The 23296-nt window shown below is 31.6% G+C and overlaps 1 protein-coding gene across 1 annotated transcript; it reads right to left on the reverse strand.

Annotated features, from left to right (window-relative positions):
• Window positions 1-516: 516 nt before the first annotated feature.
• On the reverse strand, window positions 517-12028 carry PAS1 (FKBP-type peptidyl-prolyl cis-trans isomerase family protein). Its single transcript, XM_028246475.2, has 20 exons — window positions 11631-12028; window positions 11439-11523; window positions 11214-11283; window positions 10520-10617; window positions 9484-9606; window positions 8780-8812; window positions 8255-8313; window positions 8046-8130; window positions 7600-7758; window positions 7216-7273; window positions 5758-5906; window positions 5345-5442; window positions 5070-5139; window positions 3077-3136; window positions 2342-2398; window positions 1715-1783; window positions 1470-1547; window positions 1276-1377; window positions 1122-1193; window positions 517-1030 (listed from the first exon to the last, which is right to left on the reverse strand). The coding sequence occupies exons 1-20, from the start codon at window positions 11702-11704 to the stop codon at window positions 770-772; spliced, it is 1860 nt and encodes a 619-aa protein (XP_028102276.1). The 5' UTR covers window positions 11705-12028; the 3' UTR covers window positions 517-769.
• Window positions 12029-23296: the final 11268 nt, after the last annotated feature.

The following is a 23296-nucleotide window of genomic DNA, read 5'->3' on the forward strand; positions in this document are numbered from 1 at the left end:
TTAAGAAGAAAAATATTTAAATATATTTTTTTCAGGTATCTTTATAAAAAAATGACACAAATTTCATAAAAATTTCAACATGATACGTATAAATTACAATTATATTTTGACCTTAACATTATTTACACCGTGCCTTTAGGCACGAACATACACTAGTATATATATATATATAATAAGAAAGAAAAGAGAGAGAATATTTATAAAAAAAAAAAGTTAGAAGAAATAAAAAAAAAATCAAAATTTTCAATTTCAACAATCTGACGAACCGTATTCGGATCGACCGGTTCGCCGGTTCAACCGTCGATTTTCTCAGTTCTCTCTAAATAGGCCGGTTTTTAGTTTTAAACGATTTAGAAGGTATATTCGAACCGGAACCCCGACCAGTTGACGGTTCAACCCGTCGAACCGACCAGATTTTCCAAACCATGCTTTCAATGCTTCAATATCCTTCAAATTTTAATAAAATGCCGAATGTTAGATTATACAAGTCATGAAGGCACCAAAGTGAGAACAAAATAACAACACAACACTCCATCAAGGTGACTTATTATTTTAAAAATGTCATAACCAAATCATTTTGGTAGAATTTCTTGTAAAAATTTGTGTACAAATCCTTTTTTCCAACAAAATCAACCTCTCTCTCTCTCTCTCTCTCTCCAGCAACAAGGGGTAGGATTACACTGTTATTCATATTCTTCTAATTGGAACAATTGGAAAAATGTTAAGGGCTAGGTGCCTCTATTTCTGTAACATTAATTAGACTGGAAACTCATAGTATGGTACATCTTTCTAGCCCAAGTGCTCTGAATAGTCTTCTACCAGTAGGCCACAACTGCGACATGAAACTCACACGAGGAGGCTCGTGATGTTGCTCCTCATTATCCCCATCTCGAGCATCTTGATCACCTTTCTCATGACTTTCTCCTGAAACCTGATCCTCTTCCCTATCAATGGTTCCGACTTCAGAAATTTCCCCAGGCTTCTTGTCAAACAGTCCTTTAAACTGTTTCCGGGCTTTCCTCTCAACTTCCTGTTTGTCATGGGTTATGCAATCACAATTCATAAAGCTCTTCCACTCCATCTAGAATAGAGTAGTGAAAATTCATTATTGTTGAACTAACCTGCTCTTTTTGTTTCAGTTTAAGAAGGGCTGCCCTTGCATCGGATTCGGATGACTTGTCAACGCTCATCATCTATTGTCACCCAGAATTGAATTTAGAACATGCCTATTGACAATAATTTGTTATTTAACCGTCAACATAAATAAAATGTTACCTTGTTAAAATCATTTCTTGCTTCATCAAAATCTCCAGCTGACATATAGGCCATTCCACGACGATAAAGAGCTTTCACATGAATAGGGTTTGTATCCAATACCTGCAAATATTTTGTCAAAATCCATATTCAGAAATATAATCTGATAGAGAAATCAACAGAGCCTACAACTATAATTGAGTCACGAAACATACCTTATTACATGCTTCAATGCACTTTTTGCATTCTCCCATTTTAAGAAAGCATGCGGCCACGTTTAAATGTAATAGATTCTTCAAGCAACCAAAAGCAAAAAGGTCAATATATAAGAAAACTATGCTATCTGACATAAGAGATAGGTGGTTATGGTGAGAATGTGTGATTAAATAACAACTCACTTTAACACCCTCAAACAATAATAATACTAATAATTTTCATGTATCACTTTATAAACACTTACTCTTGTATTCGAAAACTCTTTTCCTTCCTCATCATCTTGTGGATTAACATGATTAAACTCACGAAGCACCTGTAGAGCAATTGCCACAGTTTATATCTCCTCGCAACTTACATTATATCTTAAACTCCATAAGAAGAAATCTGCATAGTAATATTACTAGCACAGAATGCTAAAGCCAGGTTTGTAATTTCAGTTCACAATAAGAGATGTTCAGGTCACATTCACAAGCAACAATTATCTTACAAAACATTGAAAGATAGAGCAGCAACAGGATCATTAAATTACAGGCCTTCTTACAGATTGCTGCCACAGAAACAGATCTCCAAGTGACAACGGATACAAACTTCAGTTAGCAATCCAACAACTGCCTAGTGAGCCCCAGATTCCTTTAATGGTGCTATGAAATGTGGGATCATAGCTAAATGACATAGTGCTTGTATGAAATTTCAAATTTTATAATATAAAGAGCGCAGCAAATTGCTTGATCTTAGGAGAAGAGATTCACACTAAACATTAATGTAAAATCCATTTTTACAAATACTACCGAGTAAAAACCTGAGACAAAACAGTTTGTGTTCCAGATTTACATAGAAAGAAAAGGTGAAAACGCAAAGAAAAAAAACATGCCTTCTCATACTTTGCCTTCGCAAGTTCAAACTTTTCTTCTTTGAAGAGCCTGTTTCCCTGAAAATAAACACGTCAGAATTGGTGAACTCTATTCCTGTGTAACCAATATATAGGATTTGATCATCTTGTATGCACAACATTAAACTATTAAGCGTTGCCAGGGTGGGCAGGGCTAATGCACTGAATGTGGTGGCACTATCTTTGCCTTTGCCTCATTGTAAATAAAAAGACTAGCCAAATTGTACTTCCACAGCCTAAGCTGGATAAAAAATCTAGCAGGCCAAAAATAGCCAGGCATGCCTATTGTAGTTATGCCCAAATAACTGAAGTCATTTATAATTTGCATATAACTATTATAACTTATCCTGCAACTATATCTGTTTCTAAATTGAATGGAATATCACGCCCTATACATTCCATTGTGCATCCAAAGAATGACAGCTGCATGCTGGCTTTTTTAGACACTAAAAATTAAGTGAAAGATTATGTCCACATCTTGAGTGCTTCGAAGGGATCCTAGATGTGAGGTTTCAACACATGTGCAACCCTGAAATGATTCCTCTTCAGAAGTGTTTTCTGGGATGATTAAATAAGACAAGCCACCCAACCCATTGTCAAATTTACTTGAGATAATTGGACATGCAACAATAAAAAGCAGTGTAAAAAGTTCAGCACTTAGTAGTGGCCAGAAGAAATATCAATCACAAATTTTCTAAATGACTGTTACGTATATACCGTGCCTTTGATCTTCTCAACATCCTCCATAATCTCTCTAAAGTTCAAACCTGTCCAGTCCTGCAATAAGAATTCAGATTATGCACAAGGCACAAGGTTGGATGCAATGATGCAACATTACGGAGAGCATGTCAATGTAATTTCATAAAAAGACAAGAAAAAAGACGAAAGGGCAAAAAAAAAGCATAGAAAATTTATGAGTGTGTGAGTGGGGAAATATCAACTTTGGAACTCCCCTATGATTAAAAAAACAAATGCTTAACCAAGTAAGTGAATTGGCATCCAGAAGTACCACATTTCAAGCAAGCCAGAAACCATAAAATTCATAACTATTTAAAAAATAAAAATAAAACCCTTAAGATTTCAGAGGCAAAGGAAATGTAAAAGAAAATGAGTTTTAAGTTCATTAGTGATGATGAGCCCAACAAAACATTTACAATGCAAGAGAAGTACTATCAATAACTTCCCCTTTCTTTTTTTTTTCCAGTTGTCAGTTTCAAGAACTTAAGAGCCAAAAAATAAAAATAAAAAGCAAAAGATTCAATGTATTTTACAAATGCGTGTATGCCTTCCAATTCGTGCAAAAAAATTGAATTGATCAACAAATGTGGCATGGATGAGAATATCATCCCCAGTCCCCACAATTGACCTGACAGTTAGTTGTATGAAAATATCCATTAACCTTTCTCTTTTATACAAACACAGGTATCACTTTCTGCTGACACAATCCCCAAGGCTCCGTTTGGGAAGAGCTAGATTGGGCTTTTTTGGTTATTTTAGCCACAACAGACAAAATAGGCTATTTTAGCCACAAAAAACAAAACATCACATCCAACCTATAATCATTACACTCTTCTCTCACAAAAAAAGTCAAAAAGCCAAAAAACCCTTCCCAAACCAAGCTTTTTAGCCCAGGCTAAAATAGCCAAAAAAGCCAAAAAGCCAACCTACGTCCCAAACCAACCCTAAGGACCAAATATAGCACTCCCTATACGTTAGAGAGTTGATCAGGCACAAAACTATAAAAGAGAAGACAAGTTGCAAGTGCGGCTGACAGCTGAGGTTGACATTAAGGCCATGTTTGTTTCGCGGCTTGAGTGGCCGGATTAGACTACCATGGCTGTGGGCCCCACCCACAGCATGTTTGGTAGTAAAATGGGAGGGCGGATTGATAGTCCAAGGGGTTTAGTAATCCCCCTCAGTAGGGGGGTTAGATTGACTAGGTTTTGGGTGGGATTAGGAAAATAGTGAGGGAATTGAGTCTATTTTACGTAAAAAAAAAAAAAAATTTACCGAGTGCACTTGTTTGTTTTAATTTTTTTAATATAAAAATAATTTATTTATTTATTTTATATAAAAATAATTTAACAATCGCATCACTAACTATCTCCCATACTATTATCAAAACAAACACATTTTTACTTAATTCTCTAACTAACAATCCCCACATTAACAATCTCTTCACTAACCATCATCTCACTAACAATCTCATCCAACCTAATCCACTAAACAAACGTGGCCTAAGCCTTATATTATGTTTTAGTTAACAGATGAAATCTAATAGCTAGGTACACCAAAATATCCAGCTCCTATATGTTGGTCACAGGCAAGCATATCATGCTCTGACATGAAGACTGGATAGTGAAGTGGCGACCATGCAAATATTGTGCAACGGAAAACTTCTGAATGCCATGTATGTTATGTACGGAATTAAACCAAAGCCTATGTCTAGGATGTCTCAGCATCCTGGTCAGTTGCATTAGGCTCAACACACCTAAGTTACACCCATAGTTAACCCATCTTCAACTTTCATTCTACTGCAGAAAAATAACCATAAATAAATTGAAAATTTATTTTCAAACTCCAATAAACTCAAATACCCAAAGAATGCAACATAACAGCCACATATTAATAATTCTTAAACTTGGATGCTTCAAAAATAAATAAATTCTCTTTTATACTTTCTGTATGCCAATTGTATCAATGAGGCTACCTTCGGCGTCTCAAACTCAAGAAGTTCAATCTCCCATTGAACATGAGCACCTTCAGAAACATTAGCAGGCCTATCATATGGAAAGAAGTGAGAACAAATCTTGAAATTAGTTAAGAACCAATGAAGAAAAAGATCATGATGATGGTGGTGGTGGTGGTGGTGGTGGTGGTGGTGATCATCCTCATCATCATGAAGTAGTTAATTTATGAACCCACACTTTATGCATATCACATGCAGATATAGAATAAAAGGAAAACTATATTTGAAAGGATAACCTTGGAAATTTGTCATATGCATAATCAGGGGGGCATGTTACAAGAGCTATTTCTCCAGGCAACATCAAACGAACACACATCTCAAGTCCTTCAGGCACCTATCATACAAAAGAGAAGTCCGTTTAATATTAGTCATATAAATAAAATAAAAAGGCATAAAAGGTCTGCAATCACTATCTCCATCTAAAAAGCAATCATTTGGATCCCAAAAAAAAAGAAAACCTAGACCATTTTCCAATCAAGATTTAACATAAAAACTTGGTCCCCTACAATTAACATATAACTTCCATATTCTGCTGGCTGCTTGGCCACTTTTAACTTGATAAATTAATCAGTTCTACTTTTGACCATAACCACAAAATCAAAAGCACAATATTAATTCTTCTTCCTATACAAAAAAATAAACAACTCACGAGTCCTTCTCCAGAGCTGAATTCCAAAGGCTGACCACCATTATCAAATTTTGTATCATAGAAGACCGTCTTTTCCTCATTAAGAAGCATGCCTTTGTAATGGACACGTAGTAGACTGTCATGAAGGGGGCAATCCATAGGAAATTCACCTAATTATTTCAATGAATAGGAAAACAATGAAACATCAAATACTTTAACTATTAAAAATGCAAATATTAGATTCATGTAATGAGTACGAAGAAAAACAGCCCAGCATACCAAAAATAGCTTCTTAAAAAAACATTGTTGAGAAATCAATTTGAATCCTGTCACACAATTTTCAACACAACTGAAACTTCTAAAAGAATAACAGGCACACCAGTAAATAGCTTTGATAAAATGCTCATTCATAGATCCCATGAAAAAGTGGCAACAATTAAAAGATATTTTGTCACATATTATATAGCTCATGACCATGGCATAGGCTGTTACAAACAAAGTCTACTCTAGAAGTAATCACAGACATATTGTGACATGACTAACGTCTCTACAGACTTGGTCCAGAACTGCTTTCTTTCACCACTAAACAGAAAGGAAGATAAAAACAAACAGCAGGAAATCCATACCTAGATGTGATCTTGGTACATTATTTTCATACATTAGTATTTAAAAATTAAAAACAGAAAAGAAAAGAAAAATCCAAGGTCTGCTGCTCCTTTTTTTGAGTGAACTTGTTTTTGCCTTCCTACTGAAATCAAACTCTTTAAAGCGCAAAAATATTACAGTAGATAAAGAGAATCTAAACAGAGACATCATGGAGTGATGTGTACCCTTTTGACTGGCCTACTCTCAATTCCCATCCCCCGTAAGAATAACGGTTTAACTTAATTCTACCCTGTCATCTGGTCACATATCAAATCCATTTGAAACATCCACAAACAGGATCATGACAATGCAGTTTTCAACAAGTTCACACCTGCACATCGCAAGCAAACCTTTTATCTTTTGAAATCTAGTTTTCCTTTATTCTATATGAATCTAGAAAATATGCACTTGCTAGTATTATTGCAATTATTGTAGTTTAAAAGCAGGTAAAATGTATAAAAACATTTAAAAAGTCATGTTTCAATGCAAGCATCAATGATATGGCAGAATATTAACGTGCAATACTATTGACATTAATGTGAGGTGCCTAAAATAGCGCAATAGTATCATTACCAAACAGAAATTCAAATCTTGTCTTGTGTAACTATAGATCATCCTTCACCAATAATTTAAATGAAATTCCCAGAGAACATACACCCTTTGAAAAGGGAATCCAAAAGGATAAACATGATGTTAAAATCACCATTCTCATAAAATACTACCAAAACCATGTCTAGTTAAAACCCAATTACAAGCATAGAATAAAACTAAGAAAAGCACCATACTTGAGTCCACACAGAATATTAAAGGTCAAATTTAAAGTTTAATCAAAACCTCTTCCATCACGAATACGACGTTTTATTAGACGCCCATCTCCAAGCATGTCCCGCACCTGTAAATGAGTAACCAGGTAAATTAGAACAATCCTGAACAACTTGACTACAGAAAAGAAACCTGAACTTCAACTCTTTCTGTTACTACACTATTTATTTTACTTTAGCATAAATTTAACAACATGTTCTTTTACACATATATGGTTCCTAATTAAATAAATACTTAACATCTTCTATCTAAAAAAAAAATGTACTTATCATCTAAAAATATCCCTTGTGTCGTAAAAAAGCTCACCATTCAAGTATTTCACCTCGTTAACTGCACTAGATTTGAAATAAAATGAACCAGAACCAAAATTCATATTGCCCAAGAAACCAAGCAAACCTGAATAAAGTGAACCAGCTCCACTTCAAAATGAACCTCTTCAATACCTTCTACTGTAGGCATGAAAGGAGACTCAGTGAAGTATTTGTTGGCAACGTAAATTAATGCCTTCTCTCCCCGTGACATTGTTCCTATTCCCATCTCAAGACCTTTAGGTACCTAATATACATACGAACAAAAAATTAACACAACAGTCTACCAAAGGTAAACATGCGTAATTTCCACATCCACCAAAAGAAACCTGCTCAACTATATCAACCTCACAAATCAGCAGGGATCCAGGAAAGAAACAACTCCTGACTTGCAGTTTATCCAAGAAATTAATATGAGAGCAGTATTTGAAGAGAAAGATAAAGAGTACCAGTAATACACTGAGGGAGAAGGGGGGGGGGAAGGAGAGAAGAAAATAAAAGAGAAAAAAAAATGTGCAGGAATGAATTACCAACCTCAGACTTTCCAAAAGTAAAGAAAAACGGTTCTTCTTGAGTAAGTGATAGAATCAATTTTCCATCCCCCGTCTTTGCAGAAATCCTGGAAACAAACATAAGTAATGAAAAGCTCAATAATATTTTGTGCCCAAGATCCTGGATCATTAAACATGCAGTCAAACACTAAAAAAAGGAAAAGAATTACAAGAAAGAAGAAGAGTTTCTACCAAGCTTTTACTTCATAAGGTTCCCTCGGTGACTCCCAACCCTTCCCTTCTTTTATTACCTATCCAAATGAATGGAGTTATGTTCATCATATATTCTGGAACTGAAACAAAGAATGGATAATATTCTTAACATAAGCCATATACCATTGTAACGAAAATCCGTTTCATTAGTTTGCGCTTAATGATACATAAGCTCTCATGCACACCTTGTAAAATTGCCTTTAGTTTCAAGTTTATATTTTTTCAATTTCTTTTCTGAAACAAGTTTTATAGGTTCCTGACATTGGTTTCAAATGCACCTAAAGAGATTATTATATGAAGGTAATTTAGCATTCAGCGTCCAAAGGACAAACAATTGAGTTGATTATAAACTCATTATCGAGACAATATTATTATTGGAGCTCTCCCATACTGAATCATCCAGAATCCTCCTAATAAATTGGTATTTCAAATACATGCAATTCACATCCATATAACAACCCCTTCCACCATATGAGAAGTAAAATGAATAATGCAGCATATTACCTTCTTCACAACTCCCAAATCTTCACTGATGACCTGAAAAATAGGACACAGAATTGAAGGTTAAAGCTAAAACTATTACACCCTTATGGAAAACTCCCCAAGTGGAAAGGAAGCAATGGGTGAAGACAGTTGTGTTGCAAATCTTTTAAAGACACAGCTATAACCTGAATAAAGAAAATTCATAAATTTATGGAACATATTTTACAATCAGACTCTAGTTAGGAAGACTAGCAAAGGGATCAGTATTTTGGAATAAAAGTTAAGAAAGAAAACAACGAACTATTAACTATTTTATGAGTTCATCCCGCAGGCCAATCTAATTCTGTAGTCCCCTTAACAACAAGCAAAATGACAAAGATGGAACCCAACAAGAAAATTAGACTCTAAATTTGTAAATAAATATAATAAAAAAAAAATTGGACCCAACAAATGGAACCAATCAGAGAACGACAAGGCAGTTTTGACATAGTGTAGTAGGGCCAAAACAACAGATCTCAGAACACCATATCATATTAAGCACGAAAATGATTAAGCGAGAAAATATTCTCATGTATTAAAAAAAAAAATTAAAAGAAGAAGAAGAAATGTCAGCCCTGAATTACACCAAAAAAAAAGACAAAATTACCAATAAGCAGAAGTGGGGGTGCTCATGGAAAGATGGAGGTAACCTCCAAATTTAAGAGTTAAGTAGGTAATATTCTTGCCTTGACTTTAGAAAAATCTATCAGCTCAATCTCAAAATGAAGTTCAGCATCCTTTGGAAAGCTATCAGAAACTGGAACAGGGCAATCTTCCTCACCATAGTGCAGTTCAGGTTTCATCTTGAGCTGAAATAAGATGTACATCAAAATATGTTAAAAACCTCAAAAAAAGGAGTAAATAAAATAATAAACAGCATAACTTATAAATCATCAGAATAAGTGCGATCGAAAAGCACATAGAGAAAATGTGTGGCATGCCCACCAGAGATAAAAATTTACTTCGGGGAACTTAATAAATTTCCTTGTTATTGATCAACAATAATAAAGAAAAAGAAAATTCAAAAAAAGAAAAAGAAAAAGAAAAAGAGTTATTTGATTAGATAAGAATGGTGTTCCTTTGGTTTTCTGTTCCATGCTAACAAGAACTAATATTAGCCTGTGCTGTTTCGTCGTTCAGTGGGAGAGTAAGCATTGGTAAATCCTACCTTATGGAAAAGTGCAAATGGACAACAAACCAAGGTATTCACTAATTCTTAGTAGAAAAGGATATCTCAAGCATATTACAGTATATTACAATTCTTCAATTAATAGAAGAGGTTCAAGTAAATAGGAATGTTATTTTAAATAGAGCCATCAACAAACATCTACTATAGATAATATTCACAATAATCTAACTGAATAAAACCAAAATATGAACTGTAAACAATTAACAATTACTCTCTCTCTCTCTCTCTCTCTACTTTTTAAGGATGTCAATGAAAAATGTATAACATTTAATCAACAGTGCAGCAATTATTTACAGTGGTGGGACAAAAAGAGCTGCACCATGGCAACCTTTCCTACCATTCCCTGCCACACCCCCCCCCCCCCCCCCCCCCCACCTCCTTGTCATCTTCCTGGGGGTAAACAATGTTCGACCAAGTGAAACAGTAATTTATATATTTTCTAGTAACCTTGTAAGAAATAAAATGGACAAAGAATGCAGTTATATTTTTCTCCAAAACTTTAATGTCTATGCAAACAGTTCCCAAATAGTTACCATTGCAATTTCACCCTTCTGCATTGTGGGAATCCCTTCTAGCAGTCCCAGTATCATTTTGCTTTTCCCCAAAACAAGCCTTATTGGGGTACCATTGCCTGTTTACAAGGATGAAGTAACAACATTACAACTAGAAAAATCAAAAGCATTTTCACATGAACATCATGGTTTCAATAAATACTAAGAAGCACGGACACTTCCAAGAATATGACGTATCCGTGTCGTTTCTTTGTCGGAGATTGACACTCTTTGCACACGTGTCCAACACTCGTCAAAATATATCCTATTTTTAATATTTTTTTAAAGACCGGGATACTCTTCGGACACGTGGAAGACACAGTGTCCATTGCTTAAACACGTGTCTATCAATTGGATACTAGTGAAACTAATTATAAGTTTGAACAAAAAATACAATAATTAAAGAAAATTCATATAAATTTATAAAAATAAGTGTCATATTGCGTTTTTTTATTATTTTTGAATGATAAATTCATATATATATATGACATGATAAATATATAAAATTATACATTTCATGTGTGTCCACGTGTTGTGTCATGTATTTTTTGAAAATTGGCATGTCATGTCCGTGTCCATGCTTTTTAGCTTAAACAAGATATATGTCAGATATCTTCCACTGTGAAGAACAAACTAGCTTAATTGCACAAATACTTGAAGCCTAGAATGAACTCACCTCCAAATTCTGATCTTGTAGACTGAACAACAACTCCATCCAGAGTCCGAACCGTGCAATGAAACACGACCTGCAAAAACAAAAGTGCCACAATATAGATAATAACAGTACAGAACAAAAATTCAACCACAAGAAATTTAAATCAAAAAGCAATCAGCTGAAAACAATTATCAAAATGAATTCAATCATTCACAATGAAACAGCTTCAATTGTAATAACAACCACCTGATCACCATCGGCGGGTGTCGAATCGCCACCACCAGGCCTAACCACAGCTTTCATCAAAGCTCCAGGCACAAGCTTCTTCTTCCTGCTTATCCAATACATCAAAACACACAAATACACACACACATATATGTAAGTCTTCAAATACGAAGCACAAATTGAAATTCGAAAGGAAAGAAGACAAAGAAAGACCTTTTATCGTCATCAGAAGCGGTTTTCTTCTTCTGAGACACGTATTCTTGTTCGGCATCTTCGTCTACAGCCATTGAAGAACAGTGTAGAATTCGACTGTGCACAGAGTAGATGAAGTGGCGGAGAACCCTAGGTGCTTAATTGAGAGATGTGATAATGAAAAACTGATGAATTAGAATAGTCTTCTCTCTCTGGATATACTCATATTTCTTGTTTTCTCTCCCTATATATGCATGTATATGTTTCTATTAGGTTGGGGAAGGTTGAAGATGAAGACGATTGGAAGCACCGAAGCGAGAGTCGTTGATCTTCTTTCTAGTTCAGTTGGAGTGTTGACTTTTGTTTTGAAGAAATTTGTTTTTTTTTTTTTTAATAAAAATAAAAATAATTAATGTTGTAAAAAAAGAGACGAACTCATTTTTATTTATTTTTATTTTTTAGTCAAAATATATATTTCAATATTTACTAAAAATAATATTCGAAATAATTATTTTTATATGTTAGAGCATCTACAACGCTTACTCTTTTTTTATCAAATTTGATTGAAAATTTGGGTTAAAATTTTTATCTGATATCAAGTGTTCCAACACTAAATTTTTAATTTTCATCCAACAACTAGTCAATTAGGAGGATGTTCGAGAGGTCGATCAGCTTAGTATAAATATTTTTGCAAATTTTTTTCCAAGTCGATCGTCTATTCGATTGACCGACCGGTCATCCATCCAGTAGTCCACCAACTATTACCTGTAAGATTTGATAAAAGATTAAACGCTCCATTAATTTATGAAAAAAGTTAGGCTTCCTTCATTTTATACCAATTGGGTACAACGGTTTGGAACATCGTTTTTGTCAAATTTTCATCAAATTTAAATTTGATAAGAAAATGTTGAATCTGGATTAAAGATAATCTTAGAGTGTTTTAATTAAAACTTCTTTTTTTCTTTTGTGAATACAAATATTTAATTTATTAAAAAAAAATAAGTATTTGACAAACAGTCCATTATTGTGGATCTCTTGTATTGTGTTTCACTTTTCATTTTAGAAATAAAAATAATAAAACTTTTAAAAAGACCCTTGTTTTTCATTTGCATGCGAACAAATCATAACTTGGAAGGAACGAAAAAAACATTTTAAAAGCAATTCTTAAAATTTGGTATTTTTATAATTTTTTTGGATACATTGTTTTCTATCAAATTGAAAGAATATTTATAACTTTTTATAAAAGTAAAAATTAAAATTTGCCTTTTTAATTTTAAAAAAATGCTATGCACTCCTAAGAACTTACCATTTATCCTGAATGGGTTTGCGCCGTGTAGATTAAATTAATGAAATCTAAGTTCATGAATAAAATGAATTTAAATCATTAATTTCTTTTTTTGGATAAATTTTAGATTGATAAAGATAGGTTTGTAATATTGTTGTTAATTTTGGGCCCAAATGATGTCATACTCTCATGCTTTTATTGGACTCACCATAGTATCTCGAAGAAAGCCCAAATGAAAAACCATTCCCTTGATGGACCCAACTAAGCCCAAAGACTGGAAGCTTTCGTGCTCAAAAAAATGAAGAAAGCTCAAATCCATCCCCAGCTATCTAAGGGTCCATTTTGATTAGAATAAAAAAAACACATTGGAAAATAAAATAAAATAATGGTAATTATATTTTCTTCATTTGGTTAGTATGTAATTTTTATGAGATTTTAAAAAAAAAAATTGAAAAATAAGATAATAATTGGCTACTTTTACAAAACACTTTTTTTAACAAAAATAAAAATAAAATTAAGGCAAGTTACCTCGTGACACGAATTGTATAGAAAATTTAACTTTCTTGTGTATCTTCATCACTCAAATCGGATATTCAAATATAAATTGAAAATTAAGATAATAATTGGCCACTTTTACAAAAATATTTTGTTTTTTGACCCAAAAAAAAAAAATATTAAGGCAAGTTACCTCATGACACGAATTGTATAGAAAATTTAGCTTTCTTGTACATTTCCATCACTTGCATCCGATATTCAAATATAAACACTTTTTATTACAATTTATAAGGTTGCAATATTGTAACATGCTCGAGGGATACCTGTGCAAGTTGAATAGTTCAGACCCTCGATTTCTTTGATCTACTCTCATGAATGCAAAATGAAATATAAATGAGAGTTCAGATTTTGATAACTTTTATAGAAAAATGGTTTTTTTACAAAGTCTTTACCAAAATGGACTACATCACCAAATTTTAAAGTCGCCACTTAATATTCTGAAAAAATTAGAAAACTCGTGACTTGTGCCAAGGCCACTGTTCGTCACAACCAAAGATGCTTGGCTCGAAATCTTAGGTATGAGAGGAAAATGTCATTAATTGAGGATCCCCCACTCACCCGATCAAAGATCAGCCTCTACTAAATCATGATATAAATTTTATTTACTTTATATATCATATTCCGATTAGTAATAAATCTTAAAATTTACTATGTAAAGCAAACAAGTATAGACTCTACCATTCATTTTGGAACAATTTGATTTCATGTATTTTGGAAATGTTTTGAAGATGTACAACCCAAAGAAATTGAGTTTACAAACATAAAAATCAATATCATTTTAAGCGACATAACCTTCATCCACTAGTATTCATATAGTTATATCAAGTAAACAAGTAGCCTCATAATAGGATGCTAAACATAGTAAGAAAACACACACACAAACGGGATGTCAAAACATAAAAACTTACATATTTACCGATGTCCTGTGGACAGTTACAAAACAAAATTAGCAAAATATGCATGACCTTATATACAAAATCCTAATGCAATTCACTCATGAGATACAACTAAAGACTCAGTTTCTAATATATGACATGTGAATCATCTCAAGAATATGAGGTAACGCACATAATCAAATGAGAATTGATTTAATCCATAGATGCAAACTTACTCGAATCATGATACATGAAAACATAGATGCAAAGCATAGATATAATAAAAACCAAAATATGATGCTTATGTACAAATAAGGAAAGCAAGTAAAAGAACAGGATAAAAAGAAACAATACAAGGAATTATTATAACACTTTGAATAAATAATTATAAACCAAATTAGAGATGGAGAAGGAAATTATTACAACAAAATAAAAAAATTAAAAAAAAAATCCCCACAAAACTCTCAAATGAAAAGAAAATAATAGTTTTATGCGCCTTGGAGACCACCAGAAATCGTCATGCCGAACATTGAAAAATTACTCTGTTTCGTCTAAAAGAAGCTAACTGGCCAGCCAAATTGGCTAGCCGGCCAACTAGGTCTAGCAAAACCTGTCTTGTTGCAACACCGAAAAATAATAAATAAGAAATATGTAAGTGACTGAATTAACCATTTCCAGTTAGATTATAACAAACTAATATGAAAGTAAAGAAAGAAAACAAATATAAGATAGAAAATGAAAGAAATTGAAAATTCATCTTCCAAAGAAATAATGAACTTGATTTCCAAATTTTTGTTTGATCACCCTCAAGGTTGTGAATTGTGTTATCAATTCTCAATTCAAAAAGCTTGGAATTTGAGCTAGATTGGTGTCTTCGAACAAGTGTATGATCACTCTTTAATATTCTTCAGCTTTGGCAATGATTACTCCCTCTTTGATTAAAGTTTTAAAACTTGGTTCTTGAGTGATTTTTGCAAGGAAAGATGAGATGTGTAGAAGCTAGGTAACTTCTCTATTTTAGCAAAACAACTCTCTTGTTTTCAAAGTTTTCTTTTCTTTAATTCAAACTCATCATTCTTTCTACACTTCTTCTATCAAATTCATCTCCTCTCTCTAGTCTCTAGTCCATCTCTTAGTCCTCCACAATCTAATATGTTCATATAGGCAAATACAAGTAGAGAAATGATGGAAGACAAAGTGGAAGATTAATAGAGCATTAATGAAGATAATGGAGCCAATAGAGTACTAAAATGAAGCATTATCTTCAATGAAGCAAGCACTAAGCAATAGAGACTGAGTATACATATATTTGGTGTAAAAATGGGTCAAAAAATGGGGTTGTGAAGTCCCTAACCCGAACCAACAAAATTTTGGACTACATTATCTTTAGAGCAAACGACTGGGTGATCAACTAGTCAGAGAGAGGAAGTTTTCCATTTTGCTTCGATTCAGTCCAGTTTCTCTTCGGTTGTCTGACGGAGTTTAAACACTTGGCCAAAACAAGCTTAAAGTTAGGAACAAAGCTCAAATTTCATCTTTTTACTAAAGATTTTATGGAAATCACATTCTTATTGTTATCATCAAGTAATCAAAAAAAAGAACACAAGTCTTAGGACGGCTCAAAATAGGGTGTCAACAATTATGTCATTAAAATCCAAAATCAATAATTTACCATAGTTAGGTAATTTGGAATTTTAAATTCTTTCTTATTTTTTAAAAATTAAATAAAGATATATTGACATGATTCTTTGATAATCATTGATTATATACTCAAGAGTTATGCCATTTGTGACGAATGGAAAGAACTGAACAATCAGCCATTTGTTCAATATGAAATGCCAGTGTATTATGATAATAACAAGGGTGTGTTTGTTTGGACGGACTAGATAAGAAGATATTGTAATCCATCAGACTATTAGTCTTGGGATACATTATCCTGGGACTATTTAGTTAGACTAAATTTGTATCCTAGGTTTGTTTAGTCATGGAATTAGATGTCTGGATTGCATTATTTTTAGTTATCCAATGTTTGTTTGGGATATTATGGAGAATGATAAATGCTCAAATGACTATTTTATCCTTTTCAATTATTTACTAAGTAATAGCAATATTAAACATAGCTTTAATATATTTTTAACTAGATTAAATAAAAATTTGTTTTATTTTATTTTTTGCATAATATTTTAATTATTTTAATTTATTATTTTCAATTAAATTAAATTTATAATTTATATTTTTTATTTAATATATAATTTTAAATTAATGGCAATAAAAAATAATTTTATTTAATATATAAATTAAATTTTCAACAACACTAAAAAAATTTAATTTATAAGGCCATAATTTATAATTTATTATTTTTAAATAAATTTAATTTATAATTTATATTTTTTATTTAATATATAATTTTAAATTAACAACACTAAAAAAATAATTTAATTTAATATGTAAATTTAATTTTTTAACAACACTAAAAAAATTTAATTTATAGGGCCATAATTTATAATTTATTATTTTTAATTAAATTAAATTTATAATTTATAGTTTATAATTAAATTTTTTTATTTAATATATAATTTTAAATTAACAACACTAAAAAAATAATTTATAAATGTTCAAAAGACTATTTTATCCTTTTTTAATTGTTTGCTAAGTAATAGCATGGAGGGTAAAATGGACATTTCACAAAATAATCCCATGGGATACTAATCCCATGGTTTCTATCCCACCCTCCCCCATGGGACGGGATAGTCCCATATTTGTGCCGGACTATTAGTCCGGAACAAAAAAAATGAAACAAACAATGGACTATTAGTCCGGTGGGACTAATAGTCCAATCCCACCCTCTAATCCTTCAAAACAAACACACCCTAAGGTCATGTTTGATTCACAAGATTAATAGTGAAGTATTAATAATCCTATTAAATTAGTGTGGTTTTCACTATCCAATTGGATTAATAATCCCACCCATACCCCATTACTAATAATTCTATAAATTTGTTGGATTAATTATCCATTGAATTAATAATCCTAAACCAAAATGTTAAAACAAACATAGGATAATTGGGTTCACGGATTAATAATCTCAATCTCATGCTCTAATCCACCCAATCAAACATGCCCTAAGAGTACTATTATTCAAGTTTAAAATTTAGATTTTTTTTTTCAAATCTAACAATATGGTAATGTATTTAAATATTTAAGTCAAATCTCTTTTCATATTTTCTCTAATCATCGACTAATCATCTTATTTATATATCATTAAGTTTAAAAAATAGATCTAAAAAGTGAACTTATATAATAATAAAATGTGTTCTACTACCCACCATTCCAAATAAAATTAGAATTTCAATACATATGTCATATATTTTTATTCATTTACTAAAGGTTTTCTAAGATTATTTCCGTTTGGGAAGTGGGTTGGCTTTTTGGCTTTTTGGCTTTTTGACTATTTTAGCCTGGGCTATTTTAGCCTGGTTTGGGAAGGACTTTTTGACTTTTTGGCTTTTTTGACTTTTTTTGTGAGAGAGGATTGTAATGATTAGGGGTTGGATTTGATGTTTTGTTTTTTGTGGCTAAAATAGCCTATTTTGTTTTTTGTGGCTATTTTAGCCCCAAACTCACCCAAACCTTCTTGCCAAACATAGGCTAGTATTTTCTTTTCAAATATCCTGCAGCTCGAATGGTTGTTAAAGTAAAATATAATACTAATCTCCTAACATGAAGTACATTAATAAGTAAGAACGCAAGAGCTTCCGTTGTCTTAAATCTAATAACCACATTAATTAAAGCATCTTTGGTTGAGCACATTAGCTGGCAACTGTTCGTGTTGTGTTGGGTTATGTTTATGGAGTTTACATGTAAGATATAAGACTATTTTGGAAGAGTAGTGTTTTATGTATTAATTATTGTACTAACTATTATATTAACATTAATTATGATATTATTATTGATCTCACTTATTAATAACGTTACAAATACTAAATAGTTAGTATATAACATTATTTATTTTGAAAAGATGGTTAAAAGTTATCTTTCAATTTTTTATTTATTCTGGATCACATCATCTCTTATATTTGTACACATTTTTTACAAAAAAAAAATCAAAAAATCAATTTTTAACCATCTTCCCAAAATAACTCTAACGATTATTTTGGGAAGATAATCAAAAGTTTTTTTTTTTTTTTTACTTTTGTTAAAAGAATATGTAAAAAATATAAAAAATAATATGATTCAAAATAAATTAAAATTTAAAAAAAGGAAAATGAGTGAGCACGAATTAGTGCTATCACTAATGATGTGGTAGTAGGCCCCACCAGAATGATTTGATGTTTTGATCTTGGTGTTGTATTTTTTTTCTTTTTTTATTGAGTGTCATGTCATTAGTGATATTTTTAAAGTTTTAAAATTAATAATCTCTATCATTATTGTTTAAAAAATGAGTTCCAATCATCCTCCCAAAATACAACAATGATTCATCCCACTAAAAACATCACCACTAATAGCACTAATGCATTAAAAAAGTTAAAAAAAAAATAATAGAACTCCAAGACCAAAATATCACATCATTAATGACAGGACCCACTGCCACCTAATTAGTGAGAGCACTAATTAGTGTTCCCAAGCATTTTTTCCCAAAATAACCAAAGTCATATTCTCTGCCTGCAGTCACGACTTCGTGCTTTTTTAAAAAAAAAATTCATAATAGTATTTTTTAATATCAATCCTTGGTTGATCCGCCCAATCAAATCATCGCTATATCATTATTGTAAGTATAATCCTTTATTATTTTTACAGTCAATCTTAATTCACCTAATCTCTTTTTCTTTTTATTATTATTATTATTATTATTTTTTGTCTTTTTAATCGTTTGTAATGTAACATCATCATCAACAGGTCTGTGCTTGTTAGTTGGTTGAGCAACCGTTGAATTTGTTACGAGAGAGAGAGAGAGAGAGAGAGAGAGAGAGAGAGATTGGTTTTGGAACTTTGTGAACATGAAAACAACAATGGGGCTGTTCTCAGGAAACCAAATGGCATAGACAGTCAGACCAGTTTTTCTATCTGGGTAAAAATTAATTATAGGAAAATAAATGTGTGAGAGTTATGTTTGATTATGTGATTAATTTTTATAATATTAAATTTTTTTTAACAAATTATTATAATATATAAGAGTTTTAGAAATTAAATATTTAAAATAAAAATTTTGTTACAAAAGACATTTAGAAACTAATCTCTACCTTCGTGAGCATAGTCGCTAAAAGATCATCCTGAAAAATAAAAAACAAAATTTTTAGTGACAAAATTTTGAAAATATCACTAATAAGTAGACTTTTAGGGATAAAATAATTTAGCCTCAAAATGATTTATTTTTTGAGACAAAAAATTTGATCCCAAAATAATAATAATTCATCACTAATGTCCAATTTCATTGCTAAAAATATAAGAACTACACTTTTCGCATCAAAAATATTTGATGCTTAAAAAATAATTCTATCCCTAAATTTTAATATGTAAAACCTCTTCTTTTTTTTTTTTTCTTTTTTTTTGTGAACACACAAGTACATATATAGGCAACTGCAAAAAAAAAAAAAAAAAATTAAAAATCAATACAATTTTTTTTAAAATGTTGTGGTGATCAAACTTGGGATAATACAATCTGATGCCCACACTAATGAAGTGTGAAACATGAAAAATGAGACATGTTTGATAATATTTAAATTTAATCATTGTAATATTATTATTGCATGAATTTTAAATGAGATAGGCATCATAGAATTTATATATATATATATATATTGGGACACTTTTTTCATAAATCCCTTTTTACCTACTTATGTTTCATTTAGTCCACATTATTTTCTTATATTCTAATAAGTCTTATGGGTAACATAATTACCAAAATACCCCTAATAATATTCACATTTACAGTGTGAATGTTTCGTGATGTGAATGTTCACACCATCAATGTGAATGTTCACACCATCAATGTGAATGTTAACACGTCAATGTGAACATTCACATTGTAAAATATGAATGTTCACATTACCAAATTGCAAACCGTTTAAAAAATATTTGTAAAGGTATAAATGTCTATAAAATACCTTAAATATGACAATTAGGGTTTAGTAGATCAAATGTCCAAATAATAGGACTTTGAAATACAAAAATATCTTACAAACACTTGAAAAAAAAAATTCTAATAAATTTCCTTTCTTTTTTTTTTTTTGGTAAAAAAATTATATAACTTGCTATGGTGCCACACAAACTTGTCAATTGGCATACTGTTTAATTGATTCTTCATTTCTCTCCCTAAAAGCAACTTTAGCAATTTCATTATTGTATTCAATTTCAATACAACAAACAAAATAACAAGGGCATCTAGAAATGTAAAGATAATCTTGAGTAAGTAATTTCGGAATACTGATATGACATTAATTAGTAATATTTTAAACCATATCAAAAAAATTTATAAGTGGAACATTCTGATTTATCTTTATTAGGTAGTTACGAGATAGAGTATGTGACCTATTTAATTTGTGTCATGGTTTCTTATTGATTAAGAATATTACGTAAATAATATTATATGATATTCTGAAAATATTTAATAATTAGAGTCTCAAAACAAATTAAATTACTCAAACTCGATTCATATTTAACTTATTAAAAACTAATTTGATATCGATTCGTTACATATGCAAATTAAAACATATTTTTAACTCCTTAAAATTTCAATTTAAATTCATTAGTGCTTAACTGGACTCATTCTTATAGGCCTAATAATTTTCAGGCATACCAATCACATAGATAGACGGCAGTGGAAATGATGGTGTGTGGATAAGTAAATTAGAATTAAAGAATGTCAGGAGATAACAAAAGCATAAAAACAAAATCACTTTTGAATTTTACTCGTAGAATTTTCAAAACCAAGTTGCCATTTAAAACAAAGTTTAATGATGTCCTATTAGATTAGATAATGGGTTTAAGTGATTTACTTAGTACTAATATTCAAAATTCAAACTTTGAAACACGAGTTGACTTCAAAACACACACGCATTTCCAACCTTGTTTTTGGACTGCTCTTCTTGTTGTTGTCCACTTGTCCAACTCACAATCACACAAAACCTCAAGACAAAAATTTAAGCAAAAGCATCCCATAATACCACTCTGAAGTTAAATTCTTGCATTTCTTAATGCTGTGTTTGGTTGGAAGATTTGATGAGGGATTTGTAAAGGAAAATGGAAAAGGTAGGTGAAATGTGAATAAAACAAGCCTAAATTTCACCTACTTTCACACACCTTTTCCCTTTCATTTTCCAAATTCCTCCCCAAATCTCCCAACCAAATACAACCTAAGGAAATTTAAGTATGGGCTTTGAATCTTGTCACTTGCAAAAGATTTTTTTGTCTCAAGTTATGATCTCTTGATGCTCTAAAAATAATGCTAAATTGTGAATTTAACAATTTCACAAGTTAATCGAGCCAAAAATATCTTCGTAATTTATCAACTAGGAATATTAAACTCCAACTTACTTTGTAGGTAATTTTGCTGTAAAATAACAACAGTGTGTTTGAATAAGAGGATTGAGATCAAAGGCATGTTCCCTCCTATTTCTCTTTTTTTTTTTTTTTCCATTTACATCTTATTGATGGGTTGTTCATATTAACAAAAGTGATATTATAAATTAATCAAATTCAAGAGAATAAATAATGATATATAGGATCTCTGAATGAGACCTATAAATTAAAATCGTTTCTCTAACTCATTATGCGTTACACTGAAATTGAAATCCCCAATTACTTTCATTTCTACAATTTCAACAAAGTCACCAAATAGTTAAGACTGCTTAGAACATTTCCAACGTTGTACTCAAAATTTTCATCCAATTTCACTTTAAATTTGATAAAAATGAAAAGTTTGATTTGATATCGCACGTTCTAACGGAGTGATTTGAGATTTCATCAAACCACCAGTTGACCGGGAGGACGATCGGGGAAACAACCGGCCAATCGACAGGCCAATGTAATTTTTTTTTTTAAATTTGCAAGGAGATGGTTGACTGGGGGACAATCGGGGGACATCCGACCGGTTGTCCACTGCTCAAGAGCTAACGTCACTCAACAATAATTTGGTGAAAGGTTCAAATATCCTCAATTTGATGAAAATTTTGAGATATTCTCAATTTGATGAAACAAAAGATGAACTGTTGGAGCACTAGTTTTGTACGATTATTCATCAAATTTAAATTTGATAAAGTATAAAAGATAAAAAAAAAATAGAGATGATCTTAGCTAATCATATAATTAGGCTAGTCTTTGAAGACTATAGACATTAACAAATATATATATATATATATATAAAAGATAAAAAAAAATTAGAGATGATCTTAGCTAATCATATAATTAGGCTAGTCTTTGAAGACTGTAGATGTAGACATATATTTTATGAGTACTAACACGTGGCAAGGTGATGTCGACGTTTCAGCCGAGGTGCCACGTGTCCAGGTCATAACGCCGAGGTAATCTCGGTTAGGCCGAGGTTATCTCCGAAGATGTCGAAATCCCAGATAAGTGGATAAGGGATAAGGGACAAGAGTCCTAGAATAAAGAGGAGACTTAGCTAAGATAAGGATAAAACTCTTAGGGAGTTTATCTTTATCTCTTGAGGAGTCCAAAGTAAGTACCGAACAGGAATTCATAAAAGTAAGGCTTCTATTGGGATTAGGATTGAGGTAACTATAAAAGAGATACGCACTTTATATTCTGTCTAGTGAGTTAAGCACCTTTTGATTATCTTTCAGAGATATACTGACTTGATCGTCGGAGTGCCCCCGGGTGGACGAACCACCGCCAGAATCTTCTCTTTTTGTTACAGGTTAGCCAGGTGTCATCTATTCTGTCAGTGTTCTCCAACTGAATACTGAGTTGGGCAGTGTGATCGGAAAATCACTCACACAATTTGGCGTCGTCTA

Source organism: Camellia sinensis, chromosome 3 (genome assembly GCF_055761805.1).
Source record: "Camellia sinensis isolate YWXY chromosome 3, ASM5576180v1, whole genome shotgun sequence".
Lineage (NCBI taxonomy): Eukaryota > Viridiplantae > Streptophyta > Magnoliopsida > Ericales > Theaceae > Camellia > Camellia sinensis.

Coding starts and splice junctions, on each gene's coding strand:
- PAS1 (XM_028246475.2), bottom strand. CDS start 11,704: ATGGCTGTAGACGAAGATGCCGAACAAGAATACGTGTCTCAGAAGAAG. Junction 1,784..2,341: donor CGAAGGCAAAGTATGAGAAG/GCATGTTTTTTT, acceptor ATTGCTCTACAG/GTGCTTCGTGAGTTTAATCA. Junction 1,548..1,714: donor AAGAGTTTTCGAATACAAGA/GTAAGTGTTTAT, acceptor GGTTGCTTGAAG/AATCTATTACATTTAAACGT.